The sequence below is a fragment of the Odocoileus virginianus genome, chromosome 33, assembly GCF_023699985.2.
Source record: "Odocoileus virginianus isolate 20LAN1187 ecotype Illinois chromosome 33, Ovbor_1.2, whole genome shotgun sequence".
Classification (NCBI taxonomy): Eukaryota; Metazoa; Chordata; class Mammalia; order Artiodactyla; family Cervidae; genus Odocoileus; species Odocoileus virginianus.
The window spans coordinates 2,705,903-2,727,720 of record NC_069706.1 but is presented as its reverse complement, the minus strand read 5'-3'; the positions used below and the strand labels follow the sequence as shown (position 1 = coordinate 2,727,720).

Here is a 21,818-nt window from a genome sequence, read left to right as displayed (position 1 = left end):
GCGTCACCTCCTGGGCTCTGCCATTTCCTGGGACTGCCTTTCGCAGGTTTTTGTGACTCTGGCCTCCCTTCCACTGCTGAAAACACACCGCTCCTGTTCTTCCAACAAGCCTGATGTAATTGTTGGGAAGGGGACCTCAGACTAGTCTGAAGGGTCACAAAAAATGATAGGGCAGACCACTGGGCTCCCATTAATTACCTCTTGGCCTAACAGACAAAATGTTTTGTCCTCTTGAGTTCAACGTACTGCCACCTTTTGTCATTCTTGGAAACTTAACTGAGAAATAATTTACATGTCGTAAAATTAATGAATGGGTCAGTGATTTTTTTAGTTCATGTTCTGAAATAATTTGGTTTTAGAATATTTTCATCATTCCAATCATTTTGTTGTGCTTAAAGCTACTGGCCTGAGAAAGGATACTAGGAAGGACTCCCTTTGCGTCTCCTTAGCAGTCTTACTTCTGGTAGCTTCTCCCTGTCACTATGGGTGGGGGCTATGGCAGCCATGATTTTATTTCACCAAATCAAAAGTGCTTTGGTATAAAAAGATCCCTCAGGGTGTGTATGTGTATGTTTATTTTGTTAACACCACCAATACTTGAAGACCCCTCCTCACACAAGCAGATCCACACTTCCACTTCACGCGTCTTTGTTATGAACAGCCAGGAATGACAGGAAGAATATTAGGGGATTTACATTCCAATGAACTTCTGCCTTGAAATTCTTGCGGATCACTCATCTTTATTAAAAGAGTGCGCGCATGATAGATTGTCGGCTATGGAAGCAAACGCGTAACTATATGTAAGATTTATCCTTGAACATAGTTAGAGGATAAATAAAGCAGCAGGGGGAGAGTTAACATCAAGGTGTGGGGCACGCCTGCAGGATCGTCCTGATTCTCCCTCAGTGGGACTCCCCGCTCTTCACCCAGTGCTCTCTGACCCAAGGCCCAGACCTGCCACTTCCTCCCCATCACCAGGCACGTCAGGTCCCCTTCAGCCTCCTCCTGGACAAGCACCTCTTGCTTTCTTCCTTGTAAGTCACGCAGACAGTCTTTGTGATTTACATGCGAGCGAGGGGAAGGAGGAATGCAAGTACCTTCCTTGTGAACAGCGAGGACCCAGGCCTGCCTGCCCTCAGTCCCCATGGTGGAGCCTGTGATGCTGGTGAAGGTTGGAGCTCTGGCGAAAGCTTTTCCCACACTGACCACACTGGTATGGCTTCTCCCCGGTGTGGATCCGCTGGTGCAGCTTCAGGGTGGATTGCCGGCCAAAGCAGTTCCCACACTCTCCACACGTGTAGGGCCTCTCCCCCGTGTGGACTCGCTGGTGCCTTTTCAGCTCTGAATTCCACGTGAAGCTTTTCCCACATTCATCACATTTGTAAGGTTTCTTTGCCGCGCGGGCTGGCTGGTGACTGAGACGCTGCAGGCGACTGCTCAGGCTCCTTCTGCTCCCCTTGCTCTTCTTCAGCTCTCTCAGTGGGTGGTTTTTCAGGGGGGCGCCGATGTACTCCAGTTCCCTGCAATGTCTCTGGTAGTGAGCAAAGGGCTTCTGGGCGCTGGGGGCGCTGACCTGCCTCTGGGACAGCCGGGGCTCACTCAGACTCGCCCCTCTGGGTTCGGGACTCTGCAGGCCACTCCCTTTCGGTCTGCCCACTGACAACACACATGGCTTTGCCCCTTTAGCCCCTTCCTGCTGTGGATTCTCCTTGTTGTCACTTTGCATCCTGGGGGTCTCTACAATTAGAAAGAATATGCTTCATTTCTGGGCTTCAAAGGAAGAACCTCAGCAAAAGAGCTATGAATACACACACAGTTTCTTGAAGTGCGGTTCTCCATTGGGCTGCTCACATTAGATGCACTGGGGCACCTGTCAACCAAGCAGGCTGCCCCTGCTTCCCCCCGGCTGCCGGGTAAGAAGCTCTGGAGGTAGAGCCCGAAGTCTGCAGGTAACAGGGGGAGCCTGTGGGTATTCTGACTTATACTAAAGTTAGGGACCATGTTCTCCAACCCCTGCCTCCTTCCTACCTTTGGGAAAAGGTTTAGGAAAGGAGAAATAGGAAGAAGCAAGCCCATCAGAAAATTCAACACTACAAATACACCCTCACTTATATGGACACTGACCACCACTCTCTCTTCAAATAATGGTAAATCTAGTGAGTGTGATGTTTGTGCTCATTACAAGGTTGACAGATAGCATATGTCAACTGGGATATGGACCAGTCATGCACCCTAATTACAGAAACTCTGTAACTTCTGACTACCAGGATTAAGGATGAGGAGAGAAATGAGTTCAAGTGGCCTGTGGGCAAGCTGGAGGATTCCTGCTACATGGAAGACCTATTGAACATGGCAGCCACTAGCCACATGTGGCTACTGAGTACTTGGAATATGGCTTGTGTGACTGAGAAACTGAATTTTTATTTAACTTTAAATTCAGATTTAAAAAGCAGCTCACACAATTATGGTCAATTGCTTTTCAACAAGGTTGTCATTATAATTCAACGGGGTAAAGATGTCTTTTCAACAAGTGGTGCTGGAACAACTGGATTTCTATATACAAAAGAATGAAGTTGGACCCTGACTCACAACACAAAAATTAACTCAAAATGGATCAAAGACATAAATTTAACAGCTAAATCTCTCTCTCTTTGAACAGAACAAAGGTGTAAGTCTTTGTGACACTGGATTAGGCAACAGTGTTTTAGACATGTCACCAAAAGGACAAGCAAACAAAAAGATAAATTGGACCTCCTCAACATTCAAAACATTTGTGCTCCAAAGGATACTATCAAGAAAGTGAAAAGACAATCCACAGAAAGGGAGAAAACATTTGAAAATTATATATAAGAGTCTGGTATCCAGATAATGTAAAGAACTCTTATAACAACAATAAAAAGACCAACTTAGTTTAAAAATGAGCAAAGGATCTGAATAAACATTTCTCCAAAGAAGATATATTAATACAATTGGCTAATAGGCACACAAAAAGATGCTCAACAGCAGTAGTCATAAGGGAAATAATTCAAAATCTCCAAGAGACTCCATTTCACACCTAATAGAATGGATAAAATCAAAAGCACCAACAATAACAAGTGTCAACAAGGATATAGAGAAACTGGAATCCTCATAGACTGCTGAAAATAAAATAGTGCAGCCACCTCGGAAAAGTCCAACTTCAAAAAGTTAAACAGAGAGTTACCATAGGACCTGGGCTTCCCTTGTGGCTCAGCTGGTAAAGAATCCACCTGCAGTGCGGGAGACCTGGGTTTGATCACTGGATTGGGAAGATCCCCTGCAGAAAGGAAAGGTTACCCACTCCAGTATTCTGGCCTAGAGAATTCCAGGGACTGTATAGTCCATGGGGTCACAAAGAATCAGACACAACTGAGTGTCTTTCACTTTCTCCATAGGACCCAGTAATTCCACTCCTGGAATTGGTACTGGAATTTCTCTTGGTATAGACTCAAGAGAAATGAAAACAGACACCCGCACGAAAACTTGTACACAAATGTTCACAGCAGTATTATTCATAATAGCTAAAAAGTGGAAACAACACAAATGTCTATCAACTGAAAACAAACAAAATGCCCACAGAGTGGAATATCATTCAGCCATAAAAAGGAATGAAGTACTGGCACATGCTGAATATGTTAATCGCTCAGTTGTGTCCAACTATTTACAACCCCAGGGACTGTAGCCCGCCAGGCTCCTTTGTCCATGGGATTTCTGAGGTAAGAATGCTGGCGTGGGTAGCTATCCCCTTCTCCAGGGGATCTTCCTGGCCCAGGGATCAAACCCAGATCTCCTGTATTGCAGGCAGATTCTTCACCATCTGAACCACCAGGGAAGCACACTGCTATAACATAGGTGAACCCTGAGCATGAAACTCCATCCACTTTGGAATCAAATAAAAGGAGATGGAGACAGCATGCAACCCAGCTGCCTCTGCTAAGGCAGAAGGGAGTACGTGTGGTTCACTTTCTTCAGGATCATGAAGGCCAGGTTATGGGGCAGGACCTCAACCTGGACCACAGTGCCTTCTTGCCAGATGCCCTAGGTCTCAATTCCTGAGTTTTGAGAATAATCAAATCAAAGTGTTTCATTAATGTCACAGGAGGAGGAAGGGGCAGAAAATAATACCAAGAGAGGCTTTTTTCTCTAATGAGCAGAACCTTGTTTAGGGCCTTTCTAAACATGGGACAGTTTTAAGTGATGAAACTCAGCCACAGCTTGAATGGAAGTTCATCAGTGGTCATATGTGAATTTGTCTTTACTATGGCATCACTGACTCAAAGGATATGAGTTTGAGCAAGCTCCGGGACTTGGGAGTTGGTGATGGACAGGGAAGCCTGGTGTCCTGCAGTCCATGGGGTCGCAAAGAGTCGGACACTGAGCAACAGAACTGAACTGATCAGTAGCTCTGAAAGGGACAGAAAAGCAGGCACTAAAACAATCCTGTTGTGTACTGGACTGTCAAAGAGTCATGAAAAGAAATGGTAACAGCACACTTACATATAGTATTACTACCATTCTAATTAGTGAAGTTTGTTAGGGAATCAAGATCTACTATTACATACAATGGAGCAAGCATATTTTCTCCAGATGCTTGCTCCATATTGCTCCATACAATACTGAAGAAAAGCTCACTATCTAGTCTGTGGCTTTTCAGAACCCTGAGATGCTTTGATAGAGATGAAGCGCTGATGAGAGGGAGAGAAGACACACAGAGTGTTTACCTGTCTCAGCCAATCTGGAGGTTGGTTCCTGGAGGAGCAGGGATTTTTCCCAATGACGGGGGCTCGGCTGATCCTGAGATCCTGCCTGGGATGTCTCCTCCCTGGGATGTCTCCTGGGAGTTTGCGGTTGAAAGTCTGGCAGTTCCTGTTCTCCCATCTGGGATCCAGTTTTCTCCAAAAGCACCTTCTGGCCCTCCATACAAACAGCCACCTAGGAACAAGTCCCTTGCATTAGAGAACAACTGGAGGACTGACTGAGGGCAGCTTGACCTCTCACTGTGAGCTCAACAACAGTAATGACTGTTGTCGCCTGGAAATTTCTGATAATGTCTTGGGGGGGGGGCGGTGGGGGCAGGGTCTGGGGGGTAGGTGTCGATCTTGATAGAGACTGCTGAAACTCTCAAAGGAAGCAAAGGGAAGGATGTGTAGAATGACCAAAAGGAACCTGCTCCAAATCAGCCAATACTTCCTGAGTAAATGTTCTCACAGCTTGGCCCATTCTCAAGGTCTGGGTCATCAGAGAGCAGGCACAAATATCAGGGTCAACCATGACACCCATCCAGCAGGTTGCTACCCTATACTGCCCTACTTCTGCTGGAAACAGGCTCTGTAGGATTAGGAAGCAGTATGGGAAGAAGGAAGAGGTGGTTTTTAATAAACCACCCTTATCTATAAATTATTCAGCCCAAGACACTCCTGATTAAGGAAATCTAAGTAGTGATAGGGCTCTAAGAGAAATGCCCTAACCCTGTTCCTTAACTGCTTCCTCCCTAGGCCCCTACTGGGATCTAACTTGGGGGTGGGAGTTGGAAGGAATACTAGCCAATTGAGCTGGAGTTCCCTGAGTCAAAGGCAATATGCTGGGACAAGAGCTAATAAAATGCACCCCAAATCAAATTCCTCTTGTCTACTAAGAATCTTGATTGTAGGAAAGCTTCAAGAGGGATGGGTGGGGGGAGATCTGTCAGCAACGACTCAAGAGCTCTACTTTCTCACTGGAGTGCCTGTGGCTGCTGTTGTCTGAAAATTTGTTACACCTCCCCTCCCAGCAGGGGTGAGGGGAGTAGGCTTCCAAACAGAGGCCAGAAGAAACGTTTGAAATTCTGGACTCCTCTCTCTAGGGAGGGGTCCAGAGACCAAACAGGAACCAGATGAAAGAGAAATCCTGGGGACGACAACAAAGTACCCTCCTTACCCACTGCTTTGGTCCCTTGGCTGCTCGATGAAAATCTTCCACCAGGGTCACGATCTCCTTGCTGCTCACTGGACATCGATGCCTGGCCCGAGCCTGGATCTCTGCGGGCAGGATGTTCAGAAACTGCTCCAGCACCAACAGCTCCAAAATCTGCTCCTTGGTGTGCACCTCGGGCTGCAGCCACTGACGGCACAGCTGCCGGAGGTGGGAGAGTGCCTCCTGGGGTCCAGATGCCTCTTGATAACAAAACCGTCTAAAACTCTGGCGGGAGAGCTCAGGATCGGGCCAATCTTTTTGCAGAGGGGGCTCCCGTTTTTCTTCTAGCTTTGCTATTATATGTCTCTCCTGCTTGGAGGAAGCCTGAATATGGGACTGCGAGCTCAAAGTTATCTCCATCTTAGCCGCCATTTTTGGGCTCAGGAGCCAGCTTCTCTCTCCTGGTAAACAGGTCAAGCCTTCGGGACCATGGCCCGAATACTAGAAAGATGCTAGAAACGAAGGTCCTCTGAGGATGTTGGAAAGGAAAGGATGCAGACAGAGGCTCCTCGTTCGCTGGCCTTGATCCCAAACTCCTGACAACACAGTCCCTTGGAGTGGGAAGTTTTTGTTTTCCTGCCAGCGTCTTGAACTGTCTTGCAAAGGCGAAAAGTCATAATGTCCTAAAAGGAAACTGGGGAAAATACTGCTTTCATTTTAGCGACAAGCACAACAGGTCTCAGGGGAAATGCGCAACGGAACCTAATGGGCTGGCAGGAATTCCTGGGAAAAGTTGAGATTGTCATCCAGGTAGTCTACACCAGCTCTCTCGCATCCTCCTCAGGCCGACCTCCAGCATCTCGCCGGGCGCTACAGGGCGAACCCAGGCAAGCCCCGGCGGTTGGGAGTTAGCGGAAAACTCCTGCGGGCGAGCAAGGTACACGGTGGCGCGCCGGCTGCTCGCCCCCGAGGCACCGAGGCCCAGCCGCTCCGGCCTCTGAGGACGCCGGGCTTCGGGCCCCAGCTGGCCCGAGCTCCCTGAAGCTGCAGCACTCTGGCGCGCGGCTCGATTACGTGGCCGATACGAACTGGGGGTGGCGCCTGCGACGGCAGCGCGATCGACAGCCTCGCAACCCGCGCCCACCTGCACGCGACTCACCTCTCTGGGGACCCCGGAGCCACGGCTGGGGGCGGGGCAGAAGCCTCTCTTCGCGGACACTCCCACGAGCTGCCGTGGAATTCTGTCACGGGAGGGCCCGCCTCCTCCGCAGAGGGATTGGCTCCTCGGAAGCGTCCTAGCTCGCCTATTGGCTTCTGAGTCTACCGATGCTGGCCGCTGTCGCAGTGCAAGCCGGGAGTTGCAGTCCGTTTGCACGATTCTCGAGCAAGCGCAGTGGACCGATTCGAGCCCGCGCTCTGGGCGCCAACTTCCGGCCCCGAGGCTGAGCGAGTCGGGAGTCGCGCGTGCGCCTACCTTTGAGCGCTCAGCTTCCTTGCGGTCCGGGGCTCTTCGCTGGCAGTTGTCGCAGAGCCGGTTGGGCCAGGACTGTCCCGATCCCTGTGCCCGAGTGCAGACTTCCTCTGGCCAGTGACCCTGCCCTTCTCGCCCCCGCTAATGCAATGGCAATCCGCGGACTTGTTTCCTAGTCTTCAGCCGCAGATCCTAACCCTAGCACCGGGGCATCCTGGATGGGGAGTGAGAAGTTAATCGGCCCGACTCCCCATCCTCGTTCTACTTTCCGCTGAGCGTTTTGGTTGTCGCCAGAGAGAAACACATTTTTGAGACAGGAGTATTTTTACATGAACTATGAATGAGATATTAGGAATCAATTAGAGTGCAGGCTCCGCCTTCTGCATGGAACTAGGGTAGCATTCATTGAATTATTCTTCATCGGGAGAAGGTGTGGGGTGTATGGAAAGGTGTAAGACAAGGAGTGTAGTTTCTAGTCTTTGCCTTGCTGCTGAGGAACTATGCTCTGTGATGCTCCTTCGTTAAAAAGGACTGCTCACAATACAGTGCTTTGGAAGAAAGGCAACCTGAATCCGTATTTTACTCCTATAAACAGACTCGGGCCTTTGGAGGAGGAGTGGAATGGGAAAATGGCACCTAATTGCAAAAAGCTTCTGTCTTACATCCTCCCAGTTTAGCAATTTCCAGGAAATTTGGAACTTTTCTCACCTCAGCTGTCTGTAAAATCCCAGAGAATTCTGACAGGCCCAGCCTATGTGAGTTGCCCACTCCTGGGGTTGGAGTAAAGGTACTGTGATGAATAGCCCCACCAGAGACAATGGAATAGAAAGGGACTTTTTCACAAAGGGAGAAGATGCTTCTGTCAGAAGTGGAGAAGGAATGCTGGAAAATAAATGCATTTCTTATCCACACTGTGTGGTGGTGGTGGTGGTGGTGGGAGGAGGGTGTGATATTAATGAGGTTGATACTCTTCCCTCCTAAGAAAAGGAGGACTTGGGAAGCTGGATCCAAGCTTCCGAGGGTAGGCAGGACAGGGACAAGCCACAGGCACGTGGGGAGCATGAGTAGGGACAGATGGATGACCCTGTGAGGAACTGTTTGGGGAATTCACCCACAGAAATCAGGCTAGCGAGAAAAATGATGCTTTTTGATATTTTTGGTGCTTTGGCTCCTTGGATTGGAGAAGGAGTAAAGGAAAGGACAGAAATAAACAGTAAGGACTAGAGTAAAGAAATAGGGAATGATTTTATGTTTTGTTTTGTTTCCATTCTTCTCAGCCTTGCTTCAAAGTTGAGCCTTTTTCAACTATGAGTCTGAGTCTGCCCATCTATGACAGGCTCAGGTCTCTGATTCCAAAAAGACATATTTCACTGGTATCCAGGAGACCTGCTTCCCAGGGGTAAGACATGGAATCTGAACTGCAGGATGGCAGTGACAGCCAGTGAGCCAGCAGGTTGAAGCAAAGCATGACTGCAATAAAGAGTCCCCAGGCACAACCATCCCCAAGCAAGGACTCCACACAGGACACAGCAATCAGCCCTCCATGGCAGGCCACAGCCCTGACTACTAAGCTTCCCACCAGCACTTTTAGCAGTGCTGCTTCCAGGAAGTGGAGGTGAGGAGCAGCTGGTCCCCATGAGAAGGTAGCTGGTCCCTATAAAGGTTTTTAGCAAACTCTGAGAACTCTGCTGTCAGTGGCTGAGGCCTAAGACACACTCAAAAGAGCAAATCCTGGAGCTGCTGACTTTGGAGCCGTTTCTGCCAGAAAAGCTTCAGAGCTGGGTGAGGGAGCAGTGCCCAGAGAATGGTGACAAAGTTGTGGCTCTGGTTGAGGATGTACAGAGAGTGGCTAGGCAACAGGTGAGAAAAGGCAGTCAGAACCCTGTGGTTTTCGTCATGAAGAAGTTGGTGTGAGCAGCACAGGAATGCAGTTACTGCAGAGGTGCTTAGTCGAGAAATTCCAGAATTCATCTGCTGCCCAGAGAATACTATTAATAGCTATATTGCATTGATCCTATGCTCTTCATCAATGGGAAGATTTTCTCGAATTTCTCATTTGCTGAAATAACTTAAGACATTCATATATTCAGTGAATGCTTAGAGTCACTAATTAAAGTGGTAAAACACTCATTAGAGTTCTCCAAAACAAGGCCAGGGAAAGAACAACTATTCACTCAGCAGGTCAGGAAAATTAGAGATGTTGGTGAATTTAAATCTAATCTCTCTTGCTAGAAGGTTTCTTGAAGGAGTGTGCCATGTGTTGTACACTAAACAAAGTCACACTAGAGCCAGTCCCTGCTGCCTGGATTAAGTGGTCAGTTTGAAACAGTGATGAGTTTCATATGATACCTGCATGTGGAGGGAGAGATCTGATCAGTTTGAGATCTGATCACTGTAACATTCTTGTATACTTTGGAAGAAGGGGGTGGTGTGAAAGGCATAGGAAAAGGAAAAGTAGCAGGAAGGCTTCAGTTGTGGGTCAGGGGAGGGCTAGCCTGAGTGTGACTGTGTCTGGAGCAGGAGGCAGCCCACTGGTGCTCTGAGTTTGCATGGCTGGATTGGGATGTCCTTGCCTTTTCCAGGGAGGATGCAGATGTGCACCCCAGCTGTAGGAGGAAGAGTTGGGGCGGGGTGGGTTGTAGATAAAATTTCATAGGATTGAGGATTAAGAGGTTCTAACATAATTTGGAGGGAGGAGCAGTGTGGTGGTGATGCATCAGAAATGGGGGAGGTTAATATATATCCTTGGTTGGGGGACTGTTGATAGTAACTAGGCTGGATGTAGAAGGGCAGGAGAGCATCTGTATGAAGTCAGAGTCTGGAGAGGAGACTAAGCACAACAGAATCCCTCTGTGCTCACAGTCACCCTAGACCCCTTGCCACTTCTGTGTGGACCATCTCTGCCTACTGTCCACCATCACCTCAGAACCGCAGTCTTCACGTGAATGACAACAGCACGGGAATGTGAAGGGTAAAACAGCTCTTTGAAACCCCTCAAGGAGGGGAAGGGGAGCAGGAAGGAGAAGTGAGACTCCAGCTGCCTCTCATCATCTCTCTGTCACTTTAGGCAGGAATTTGTAGTGACAGATGATGGGGTCTGTCCCCAGGTCCTGGAATCTAGGAAGGATCTGAAAATGCCCATCAAGGAGACAGCTCCCTTGGGGGGTAGAAGAGAATCACTGAGATCTGACCCCAAAAGAGTCAGACTCGACTTAGTGACTAAACAACAAACACTTGAACAGGGGCTTCATCCAGGGGAATGGACTGTGAAGGGGTCACGGAGCTCTGCCCAGAGACTGTGGGGACAGTCAGAAGCTTAAGCAGGAGCCTCCGCCCTCCCCTGAGGTGTGAGGGACGATCATCCACTGGAAGTGCAGGTCTGAGCTCAAGTTGGACCCTGGCCTCCAGGTTAAATGCCTTAGAGATACATCCAAAAATCAATATTTCAAATTTTAGTTGATGGTAGTAGCACTTAAAATAGGGGGCAGAGATTGTTTGTGTGTTAACTTTATTACAGTTTAATGTTACTGCCTCTGAATCAGGTATTATTAAAGCATGTTGACCTTCCCTTCTGCAGCGCAGTTCTTCATGAACTTGAAAACATAATCCCCTTCTCCATCTAGCTTAATCTCTTCCTAAATACATTGCTTCTACTTTTTTTCTTCCATGGCTCTTTTTTTTTTAATTCGTCTTAGTGTTTTAGAAAAATTTTAATCAAAAATTTAACTAAAAAAAATTAACTAATTGAGGTGAAATTAATCACTTAATGTAAAATTAGCCATCTCAAGTGAACCATTCAGTTGCATCTAGTACAGTCACAATGTTGTACTATGATCACCTCTATCGTATTCCAAAACACTGTACACTCCCTCCTGCTCCACCTCCCCCAAATAAACCCCATGCCCATTAAGCAGTTGCTCCTCATTCTCTCTCTATGGATTTGTCTGTTTTGGACATTTTACAGGAAGAATCCTACAATACATGACGTTTTGTTTCTAGCCTCTCTCATTTATGTTTTCAGTCTACAAAAGTATCACTTCTTGGTCTGTTTTTAGGGCTGCATAATATGCCACTGGAGAGGGAAATGGCAACCCACTCCGGTATTCTTGCCCGTGGAGAATCCCATGGACAGAGGAGCCTGGTGGGCTCTTGTTCATAGAGTCACAAAGAATCGGACACGACTGAGTGACTAAGCACAATATGCCACTGCATAGCCAGACCGAGGCTCTGTCTTTATGTCTCCTTCTGTGAAGCACTTTGGCTGCATACATTTCTAGATTAGCTAAAGGCTACTGCTGCCTTTTCTGCTTAATTCGAAACTGCTGTTACAGGTTACTAAGTAATTTTTTAAAGCCACCTCATCTTTATGTAACTCAGATCCTAGAGAAAAATACTGTCTTCATGTGTTTTTAAAAGGCAAGCTTCTATTGATGAAATGGAAAACCGTCTAAGAGTTTACCTGTTTTTGTATTTTTCAAGCGAAGTAAAGACACTATCAGTATCTCTGAAAACTTTGATATTTAGAATTTATTTTACTCTGAATGCTTGGGAACATCTGTGCTCTTTGGTGTCTGATTTCTGAGGCTCAGGGGTCTAAGTAAAGGGGGCGGGACTCACCATGTTCCACATTCGGCTCTGGCAGCTTGCTGTGCCCACAGGCGGCTCAGATCCCAGGTGGTGAAGCCTCCCCAGGTGGTCACAGATCTCTGAGTGTCCTCTGAAGTTCTGCTAGTAAGTTAGCAAAATGTACCATTTCCTTTGTACTATTCTTGAAGGTGGGGGTCTGAGGAAGAATTCATTCTCTTGGTTTGAAAAAATAGAAGGATTGAGTTCCTATGGTATTTTTAAGAGCATCATGATTATCTCTGGGTGGTTGGACAAGGAGACATTTTCTCCCCCCTGCTATACACACACACACACACACACACACACACACACATATATATATATACACACACACCATGCACATATTTCTTTACAATGAAAAAAAAATTTTATTTTAAAAAAGCTATTGTGTCAGGAGGGATGTAGTAAAAGGAACTTTGTAACACAGAGACAGGCCATTGGCTATAGCAGTGATCCTGAAACCTGACTGTGCACCAGACTCACCTGAGGGCATGTTAAACCGAATCCCAGGCCTCACCCCAGAGCTGCTGATTCTTTAGATCTGAGGTGGAGCCCAGGAACATGCATCTCTGCTGTGCTCCCAGGTGCTGCTGGGGTTGCAACCTCTGCTCCATGACTGTTATGTGGAGACTGCCCCTTGACAGTAGCTGTTTTCTCCCCTAGCCTGGCTTATTCCAAAGGTCTCTGGGAACCTTCCACAGAAGAGGGGTCTCAGAGACCAGGAGACAGGTGCTGGGGTCCCAGTGAGCTGTGTTTGACACCTTTTGTCTCTTTAAGTTCCTATTTCACCTTGCACCCCCACTCACCCTAAAAATCTTTTTTTCTAGAGATGTTGGAAAGATTACTATATGGTCCACTGAGTTTCTCTTGGGTTGTCCCCTTGTTTTGCCCACAGACACCATGACATGGCTCTTTACCCACTCTGACCCTTTTCGGGGAGGCCTGACCTCCCCCTACCTTGCTCTGCCCCTGATTTGATAACCGTGGTCCTGTCTCTGCCCCAGTGACAACCTGGCCTGGATCAGAGAATATGCAGACACCCCAGATAGTACGGGCAGCAGGCTGAGGGAAAAGCCTAAGGCTTCTTCCACAAGGGAGACTAGAGTGAAAGCCCACAAGATACCAGCAACTGGGGAAGAAAAATCAAGGGTGGAGCACAAGAGCCTGACTCAGCAGACGGGTCAGAGGCAGGTAAGACAGAGACATCAAGAACAAAAGAGAATCGGAAATGGGATGATACAAATGAAGAAGAAATGAACGGGCCTCTTCTGAGGTCCAGGTAAGTGTTTGGGCGCTCTGAGCTAAAAAGAGGCTGGGCAGGCACTCCAGTGTCAGGAAGGCAATGAGGAGGTTCTCCAGGGAGAGTAAGCAGAAACCTGCATCCCAGCAGAGGATGAACCACTGAAAGCTTCATACTGGGAGGAGACCTGCACACATCTCCTGTGTGGGAAAAACTGCTCTCACCGCTCTCAGAGTTCTCTCTCTCGCCACCACCCAGTCCCCAAACTGGAAAAGGCTTCTAAATGTCACGAATGTGGGAAAAGCTTTAGATGAAGTTCTTATCTTGTTCGACACCAAAGAATCCGGAGAGAAACCTCCCAAGTGCAGTGAGTGTGGGAAAGGCTTCAGCGAGCGCTCCAGCCTCACCGCCCACTTGAGAACTCACACAGGGGAGAGACCCTACCAGTGTGGGGAATGTGGGAAAAGCTTCAACCAGAGCTGAAGCTTCACTGTTCTCCAGAGGACCCACACAGGGGAGAAGCCATATTAGTGTGCGGTCTGTGGGAAAAGATTCAACAACAGCTTCCAGTTCAGCACTTATGGTGAGTCCACGCTGAGGAGAGCCCCACAGTTGCGGGCAGTGTGAGAAAAACTTCAACAACGGCTCCCACTTGAGAGCCCACCAGAACCCCACATGAGGGAAAAACCTCACCAGTGCTCTCAGAGTGAGAAAAGCTTCACTAAGCATCCTTCCCTGAATGGTCTAGTGGTTTTCCCCACTTTCTTCAATGTAAGTCTGAATTTGGCAATAAGGAGTTCATGATCTGAGCCACAGTCAGCTCCCAGTCTTGTTTTTGCTGACTGTATAGAGCTTCTCCATCTTTGGCTGCAAAGAATATAATCAATCTGATTTCAGTGTTGACCATCTGGTGATGTCCATGTGTAGAGTCTTCTCATGTTGTTGGAAGAAGGTGTTTGCTATGACCAGTGTGTTCTCTTGGCAGAACTCTATTAGCCTTTGCCCTGCTTCATTCCGTACTCCAAGGCCAAATTTGCCTGTTACTCCAGGTGTTACTTGACTTCCTACTTTTGCGTTCCAGTCCCCTATAATGAAAAGGATATCTTTTCGGGGTGTTAGTTCTAGAAGGTCTTATAAGTCTTCATCAAACCATTCAACTTCAGCTTCTTCAGCATTACTGGTTGGGGCATAGACTTGGATTACCGTGATATTGAATGGTTTGCCTTGGAAATGAACAGAGATCTTTCTGTTGTTTTTGAGATTGCATCCAAATACTGCATTTTGGACTCTTTTGTTGACAATGATGGTTATTCCATTTCTTCTAAGAGATTCTTGCCCACAGTAGTAGATATAATGGTCATCTGAGTTAAATTCACCCAATCCAGTCCATCTTAGTTCACTGATTCCTAGAATGTCGATGTTCACTCTTGCCATCTCCTGTTTGACCACTTCCAATTTGCCTTGATTCATGGACCTAACATTCCAGGTTCCCATGGAATATTGCTCTTTACAGCATTGGACCTTGCCTTTATCACCAGTCCCATCCACAACTGGGTGTTGTTTTTGCTTTGGCTCCATCCCTTCATTCTTTCTGGAGTTATTTCTCCACTGATCTCCAGTAGCATACTGGGCATCTACAGACCAGGAGAGTTCATCTTTCAGTGTCCTATCTTTTTGCCTTTTCATACTGTTCATGGGGTTCTCAAGGCAAGAATGCTGAGCTGGTTTGCCATTCCCTTTTCCAATGGACCACATTCTGTCAGACCTCTCCACCATGACCTGGCCGTCTTGGGTGGCCCCACATGGCATGGCTTAGTTTCATTGAGTTAGACAAGGCTGTGGTCCATGTGATCAGATGGCTAGTTGTCTGTGATTGTGGTTTCAGTCTGTCTGCCCTCTGTTGCCCTCTCTCAGCGCTTACTGTCTTACTTGGGTTTCTCTTACCTTGGACGTGGGGTATCTCCTCTCGCCCGCCGCCCCTGACCTTGGACGTGGGATAGCTCCTCTCAGCCACTCGTGCGCTGTCTCAGCCTTATGACTATACAGTGGAAGTGAGAAATAGGTTTAAGGGACTAGATCTGATAGAGTGCCTGATGAACTATGGACGGATGTTCGTGACATTGTACAGGAGACAGGAATCAAGACCATCCCCAAGAAAAAGAAATGCAAAAAAAGCAAAATGGCTGTCTGAGGAGGCCTTACACTCCCACTCCTGGGTGTGCAGTGATCAGGGAAACCGGGATGCAGCTGCCGGACTCCTGGCATTCTTCAAGTGCCTCCACCATCCGAACTGCCTTACCCTCTAGTCTGCCGGGCAGGAGAAGGGATGCAGAGCACTAGAGCACCCAGCCCTGGCCTGTCAGTGTTTTAGGGGTGTCTGGAGCAGACAATAAGAACTGGAGAATATCTTCAGTTATTCATTCATTCAGAAAATATCTGATAGCCTATAAAGTACCAGGTATTACACAGAAGCCAAATAGAAGGCAGTGAATGAAACACACTGTATTTTCCTTCCAGAATCAGCCTCACTGGACCCCTCAGAAATAGAGTACATCAGGCAGCACCACCCAGCCCACAAGCCCTAGGATCTGAGTCCCAGCTCTGCAGTGTCACTCTTCCAAGCTTCCAAGTTCTGATGAACCCAACCTTTCTCCTGTAATCCCACTACTCCCTGTGTGGTCACGGCTTCCTGTGGTTACCCCCTCTGTTACCTGAGTGTCTATATCCCACTGACGAATTGGCCTGATCACTGCACCAGCCGCTTGAGAATAAATTTGAAGTAGGCTGTACAAAAGGCAACATCCCAGGTCTACCCCTTTCCTCTGATGTGTAACTTATACACCTGGTTTGCTTCAGCCCTTCAGATACCAATTAAAAAGCCCAGTTTCCCCTGTACATTTAATACTGGGGCTCTCCATATGGGGTCTATACCTCCCTTCCTCACTGAAACGTTTTAACTAATTGATACAGTTTTTCAGTTGACAGTATTCCTTTTATCCCAAGGACTGAGAACCTCTTCCTACAGACAAGATTGAATAAATATTCTCACAACCCAGAGTACACCGAAGTCTACATACCTTGCCTTTTCACACATCTGCTCTGGCTCCTCAGCCTAAAACGGCAGATGGGGTCACAGCCAAAGCCAGAAAACCAACCTTTCAGGCCTCCTACCAGACTTCTCTTGTCACCTCCTTTCTGCCTCTCCTGTGAGGGACTGCCTTACCGGTCAGTTTGGGAACAGCCAGGACTTCTGGGGTCCTGGGCCAGACTGTGCCCATGTCATTGCTGACACAACAGGCAAATCCTCGCTTTCATCATCATCAGCTCCAGCTTCCGTGCAGTCCTGTTGCTCATCCTCAGCTCAGCTTCTGGGTGGAGAGCAAGAAGAGAGGGCTTCACAGGTGCAGGTCACAGGATGCTAGCCTTTAACCTGGCTACTCCCTGTGGTATGGAAGTTGCCTTGAAGGACTCTGAGCTTCTGCCACCCTGTTCTGGCATCTGGAGGAAGCTGTGCTCCTGAAACCACTTGGGCATTCCCTATGCAGTTGGCCATTCCAGTAGCACTTCTGGAGTTTTCCATAAATTGGGGATTTACTGAGATCTGCAAATAAAGTCTGGGTTTCCTAGTAGCCCCAAAGCACACCTGCTATCATGGGTTAAGTGACTTGCATAGTGACTAAAGTGAAAGAGCTAGATTTTGAACCTGAGTCAAATCAATTTCAAAACCTTTAATTTTTCACTCTCTCAACATTCTGGCTACCAATTTCTGTGAAACCTTGAAACACAGACCTTATATTACATGTTCAAACCACCAGGGCAGCCTTTTTGTGGCAGGGGCCATAGGCCCAGCCTCCTTGGGAGGAGGAAGGCACAGCTGAGGTTTCATGTCACACCCATTATGACCAACTACCTCCCAAGGATGCTGTCATCCCTGGCACTAAATTAAGAGCTAGTTAATCACACAGTGTAGATTAGACATGATCCTAAGAACTTTTACAGCCCAAAGTGAGAAAAAGCAGAAAGAGATCAAATAAAAAGAAACAAAAGGAGACATCAGAGATTTCACATTTTGCAGAGGATGGTCAAGGGGTACCCCTTCCATGGAGGCATGGTATTTGTGACTGGGCAGAACAGGAGAGTAAGAATCCCAGTACCCTGCCTGACAGTGGCAGGGTCTTGTTGGTCTGGCCAGCTAGGCCTCTTCAATAAAAACTTCATCTCTACTTTACTTTGCTAAGTTTGGTTGAGAAGGCACAGATTTTTTTTCCCCACTCAAGTCAGTGTTACCTAATGGAAATGCTTTGACTATTAGGTGGATCCAGTGTCCAGTCCCAGCTTAAGTTCACAGTAACTGACTTTAGGGAAAATATTCAACTTCTGTAACCTACTTTTTGTCATGTGAGCATAACTAATTGACCTTGCAGCATAGAGAAAAAGATTAGAAATGCTATTTGTAAAGCATCTGGCCCAGTGCTTTGGCATGTACAAGATGTAGAGTAAATGGTTTGTGGTGACAGTAACAAAAGCTCCACCTTAAAGGAACTCCTTTGTAGCATATCCCACTACTTGATATATATTTATTGGTTTAATGTCTATCATCTGTATAAGAATGTAAGGTTCTTGGAGAATGGGTGATTTGTTCATTGCTGAATCACAGCACCAGATAAATATTTTGTAAAGGAATGAAAGGGCAAAACAAGACAAGGAAGTCTGGGTCTTTACACCTGATTAACTGGGTGTCCAGTACTTAAGCATTATAAAGACTATGAAAGGAGGCAAAGACTGGTCTCTGGCTGAAATGTCCCTGAACTCTCTCTTTCTCCCCTTGGTGTCCACTCCTTGGCTCCAGGGTGGGATTTCCGCGCTTCACCACCATTGACATTTGGGACTAGACAGGCCTTTGTTGTCTGTGTTGGTGGGTGGCCTACGCATCATAGGATGTCTAGCTGCACCCTTGGCCTCCACCTTAGCTATCAGGAGCACCCACTAGTCCTGACAATGATTGCAGATTCTGCCAAATATCTTTGAGGGGCAACATGGCCCACGGTTAAGAACTCCTGGTCTAGGGGCATTATCATTAGGCCAGGCTGGTACAAGGGTCTCCTCCCATCTGTCACCTGGTCTTCCTACAAAGCGAGCAGATTCTTTATACAAATCTAATCCAACTGAATAAACTGCTCTGCTCAAAAGCCTTCAAGACTCCTTAAAGCCGATGAAATAAATCAAGACCACCTAAATGGCAGGGCTCCCCCTTGCATTTAAGACCTAGTCTACACCTCCAGCCTCACTGCCCACTCTCCTATGCACAGCCTACAATCCAGCACAAGTGAGTTGCTCCCACATCTTGGAACAGGCTGTTTCCAGCCTTAGTGCCTTTGCCCCCCACCCAAACTTCAGAAGACATGATTTCATTCTTTCCCAAACAACTGAACACTGTGGGCTGCTAGTCTCCATTCCACCCATAAGGTGCCTGATGTCTTCAGTTCAGTTCAGTCACTCAGTCATGTCTAACTCTTTGCAGCCCCATGGACTGCAGCACACCAGGCTTCCCTGTCCATCACCAACTCCCAGAGCTTGCTCAAACTCATGTCTATTGAGTAGGTGATGCCATCCAACCATCTCATCCTCTGCCGTCCCCTTCTCCTCCTGCCTTCAATCTTTCCCAGCACCAGGGTCTTTTCAAATGAGTCAGTTCTTCACAGCAGGAGGCCAAAGTATTGGAGTTACAGCTTCAACATCAGTCCTTCCAATGAATATTCAGGACTGATTTCCTTTAGGATGGACTGGTAGGATCCCCTTGAAGTTCAAGAGACTCTCAAGAGTCTTCTTCAATACCACACTTCAAAAGCATCAATTCTTCGGCACTCAGCTTTCTTTATAGTCCAACTCTCACATCTGTACATGACTACTGGAAAAACCATAGCTTTGACTAGAAGGACCTTTGTTGGCAAAGTAATGCCTCTGCTTTTTAATATGCTGTCTAGGTTGGTCATAGCTTTTCTTCCAAGGAGCAAGCATCTTTTAATTTCATGGATGCAGTCACCATCTGCAGTGATTTTGGAGCCCAAGAAAATAAAGTCTGTCACTGTTTCTATTGTTTCCCCATCTATTTGCCATGAAGTGATGAGACAAGATACCATGATCTTTCTGAATGTTGAGTTTTAAGCCAACTTTTTCACTCTCCTGTTTCACTTTCATCAAGAGGCTCTTTATTTCTTCACTTCCTTCCGTAAGGGTGGTGTTATCTGGATATCTGAGGTTATTGATATTTCTCCCAGTAATCTTGATTCCAGCTTGTGCTTCATCCAGCCCAGCATTCCTCATGATGTACTCTGTGTACTGTGTACTCTTTATACACGTACACAGTAGCATTTGAACTGTGGTGCTGGAGAAGAAGTGAAGAGTCCCTTGGATGGCAAGGAGATCAAACCAGTCAATCATAAAAGAAATCAACCCTGAATATTTATTGGAAGGACTGACAATAAAGCTGAAGCCCCAGTATTTGGCCATAAGACTCGAAGAACCAACTCATTGGAAAAAACTGATACTAGGAAAGATTGAGGGCAGGAGGAGAAAGGGGTGGCAGAGGATGAGATGGTTGTATCACATCACCAAATCAATGGACAGGTTTGAGCACTATCATGAGATAGTGAAGGACAGGGAAGCCTGGCGTTCTGCAGTCTATGGGGCCATGAAGAGTGGGAACCGACTTAGCAACTGAACAATAACAACACAGTAACTTATCCTGACACCAATCTTATGAAGCCAATTTTGTGATCAGCCTCTAGATGAGAAAATTGCAACAGTGTTTAAGTGACTGTGTAATCACAGAAGTAGGAGTAGAACTCCCTTCTAACCCAATGCTTTTTCCCCTATGTTTTAATTTTTTCATATGCCAAAAGTATGCTGCAAAACATTCTCACTTAAAAAAATTAATTCTCTCATCTCTTATCTCCAAAATTACACTCCCTCTCCAGAGGAAATAACTGTTTAGTATGTGTATCTTGCTGGGCCATAATCTGCAATTTTCCCTGCTTAGTATATCTTCAAGCTTTTCTGTTTCAATATATCAACCTCATTTTTTTTTTAAACTCCTGTATTTGTCATTCCCCATTATGAGTTTGCTCTTAAATCATTTTCCTTTTGATGAACATTCGGATACTTTCCAAATTTTCAAATGTGTGTGTGATTCTGGACTGGGATATTCTGGATATATTTTGAAGAGGGAGCTGATGGGTTGGGATGACAGTGTGAGGAAAAGAATAGTGGTAGCTTCTCCCTGCCTTTATTCTGACCCCACTTCATCTATCTATCAGTTATAAACAACCTGGTTGTACAGTGAGAGTAGCTCTCCATCAGCATATAAATGGAGAGAATTGGGATGTGAAATAGACTGATAAATCTCCTCAGGGTAAATATTCCATCTTTTGATTAAGTATAATTCATCTTTGATAGAGCCGTATTCTCCAAGCACTCGAACATGCACTATCTGTTTTGATCCTTACATTGTTCCTGCCATCTACTATATTCATTTTTCAGATGATGAAAAAGAGTGCCAGGGAGGGTTAATAAAACATAAACCTGAGACATCATGATGTGGAAGCAAGCAAGGAAATGCTCAAGGAATATGGGGACAAGTCAAAAAAACAAAGGTCAGCTTGAATGGAATCCCAGTGGTTAAACAGGGGAGAACAATATAATGATATTAACAAGTTATAAACCATAGAATAAAACAGGAAACATTGATTCTGTAAGATACACATAAATAAAAGAATTAACTGAGTTTAATTAGTATCAGGATATTTAAGTAGTTTCAAAGTGCGTGTGTGCATGCTAAGTCGCTTCAGTCATTTCCAACTCTTTGTGCCCCCATGGACAGTAGTTCTTCAGGCTCCTCTGTCCATGGGTTTCTCCAGGCAAGAATACTGGAGTGGGTTTTCATGCCTTCCTCCAGGGTATCTTCCCAACCCAGGGGTTGAACCCACATCTCTTAGGTCTCCTGCATTGATAGGTGGGTTCTTTACCACTAGTGCCACCTGGGAAGCCTCAGTTTCAAAGTACTTCCCCATAAAATACTTAATTACAAAGTAGGAAATAATGGAACAGTCTAGCAGACACCACCCTCATTTAGTGATCCAAGTAACATCATTAGTAATGAGAGACATTGAAATTTACACCACTTATCTTAGCCTGCTTAGGCTGCCACAACTGACTACCACAGACTGAGTGACTTGAACAACAGAAATTAATTTTCTCACAATTATGGACCCTGGAAACCCAAGGTTAAGGTTCTGGAAGAATTGTTCCTGGTGAGGGCTTGTTCCTGGCTTACAGAAGCTTGCTTTGTCCACACTTGGCCTTTCCTTTGAGTGTGCGTGGAGAAAGACCTTCCTCTCCTTCCTCTCTTTGTGAGGTCACCAATCCCGTCAGATCGGGGAGGGGGGGGGCGGGGAGGCAGGCACACCCTTATGATACCACTTAACCCTAATTACCTCCTAAAGGTCTTTCAATTAGCAATAATCGCACCTCGGATAAACCTCATTGGCTACGATACTGCCACTGCGCAAAGCT

The 21,818-nt window shown here is 46.6% G+C and overlaps 2 protein-coding genes and 1 pseudogene across 3 annotated transcripts; 1 reads left to right on the top strand and 2 right to left on the bottom strand.

Moving 5' to 3' along the window:
- Positions 1 to 552: 552 nt before the first annotated feature.
- Positions 553 to 7,173, bottom strand: ZNF174 (zinc finger protein 174). 2 transcript variants are annotated; one of them, XM_070461115.1, is made up of 4 exons: positions 5,935 to 7,173; positions 4,740 to 4,950; positions 3,203 to 3,295; positions 553 to 1,737 (listed from the first exon to the last, which is right to left on the bottom strand). In XM_070461115.1, exons 1-4 carry the CDS (start codon positions 6,340 to 6,342, stop codon positions 1,136 to 1,138), a joined length of 1,314 nt encoding a protein of 437 aa, XP_070317216.1. In that variant the 5' UTR covers positions 6,343 to 7,173; the 3' UTR covers positions 553 to 1,135. The 2 variants fall into 2 exon arrangements, with proteins under 2 accessions (XP_070317216.1, XP_070317217.1); XM_070461116.1 differs by lacking the exon at positions 3,203 to 3,295 and having other exon boundaries at positions 5,935 to 7,165.
- Positions 7,174 to 12,568: 5,395 nt separating this feature from the next.
- On the top strand, positions 12,569 to 13,874 carry ZSCAN32 (zinc finger and SCAN domain containing 32). The gene is given in 5 exon segments (XM_070461101.1): positions 12,569 to 12,591; positions 13,012 to 13,055; positions 13,199 to 13,374; positions 13,376 to 13,590; positions 13,592 to 13,874. Coding segments are annotated over 5 exon segments (741 nt in total).
- Positions 13,875 to 21,749: 7,875 nt separating this feature from the next.
- On the bottom strand, positions 21,750 to 21,818 carry LOC139032898 (U4 spliceosomal RNA; annotated as a pseudogene).

Excerpts from the sequence above, each read along its gene's own strand:
- ZNF174 (XM_070461115.1), bottom strand. The coding sequence starts at position 6,342 with ATGGCGGCTAAGATGGAGATAACTTTGAGCTCGCAGTCCCATATTCAG. Across the intron at positions 3,296-4,739 it reads CTCCAGATTGGCTGAGACAG|GGGATCTTCCCAATCCAGTG; the intron begins GTAAACACTCTG and ends TCCTTTCTGCAG. Across the intron at positions 1,738-3,202 it reads AGGGAAGCCCAGGTCCTATG|AGACCCCCAGGATGCAAAGT; the intron begins GTAACTCTCTGT and ends TTCTAATTGTAG.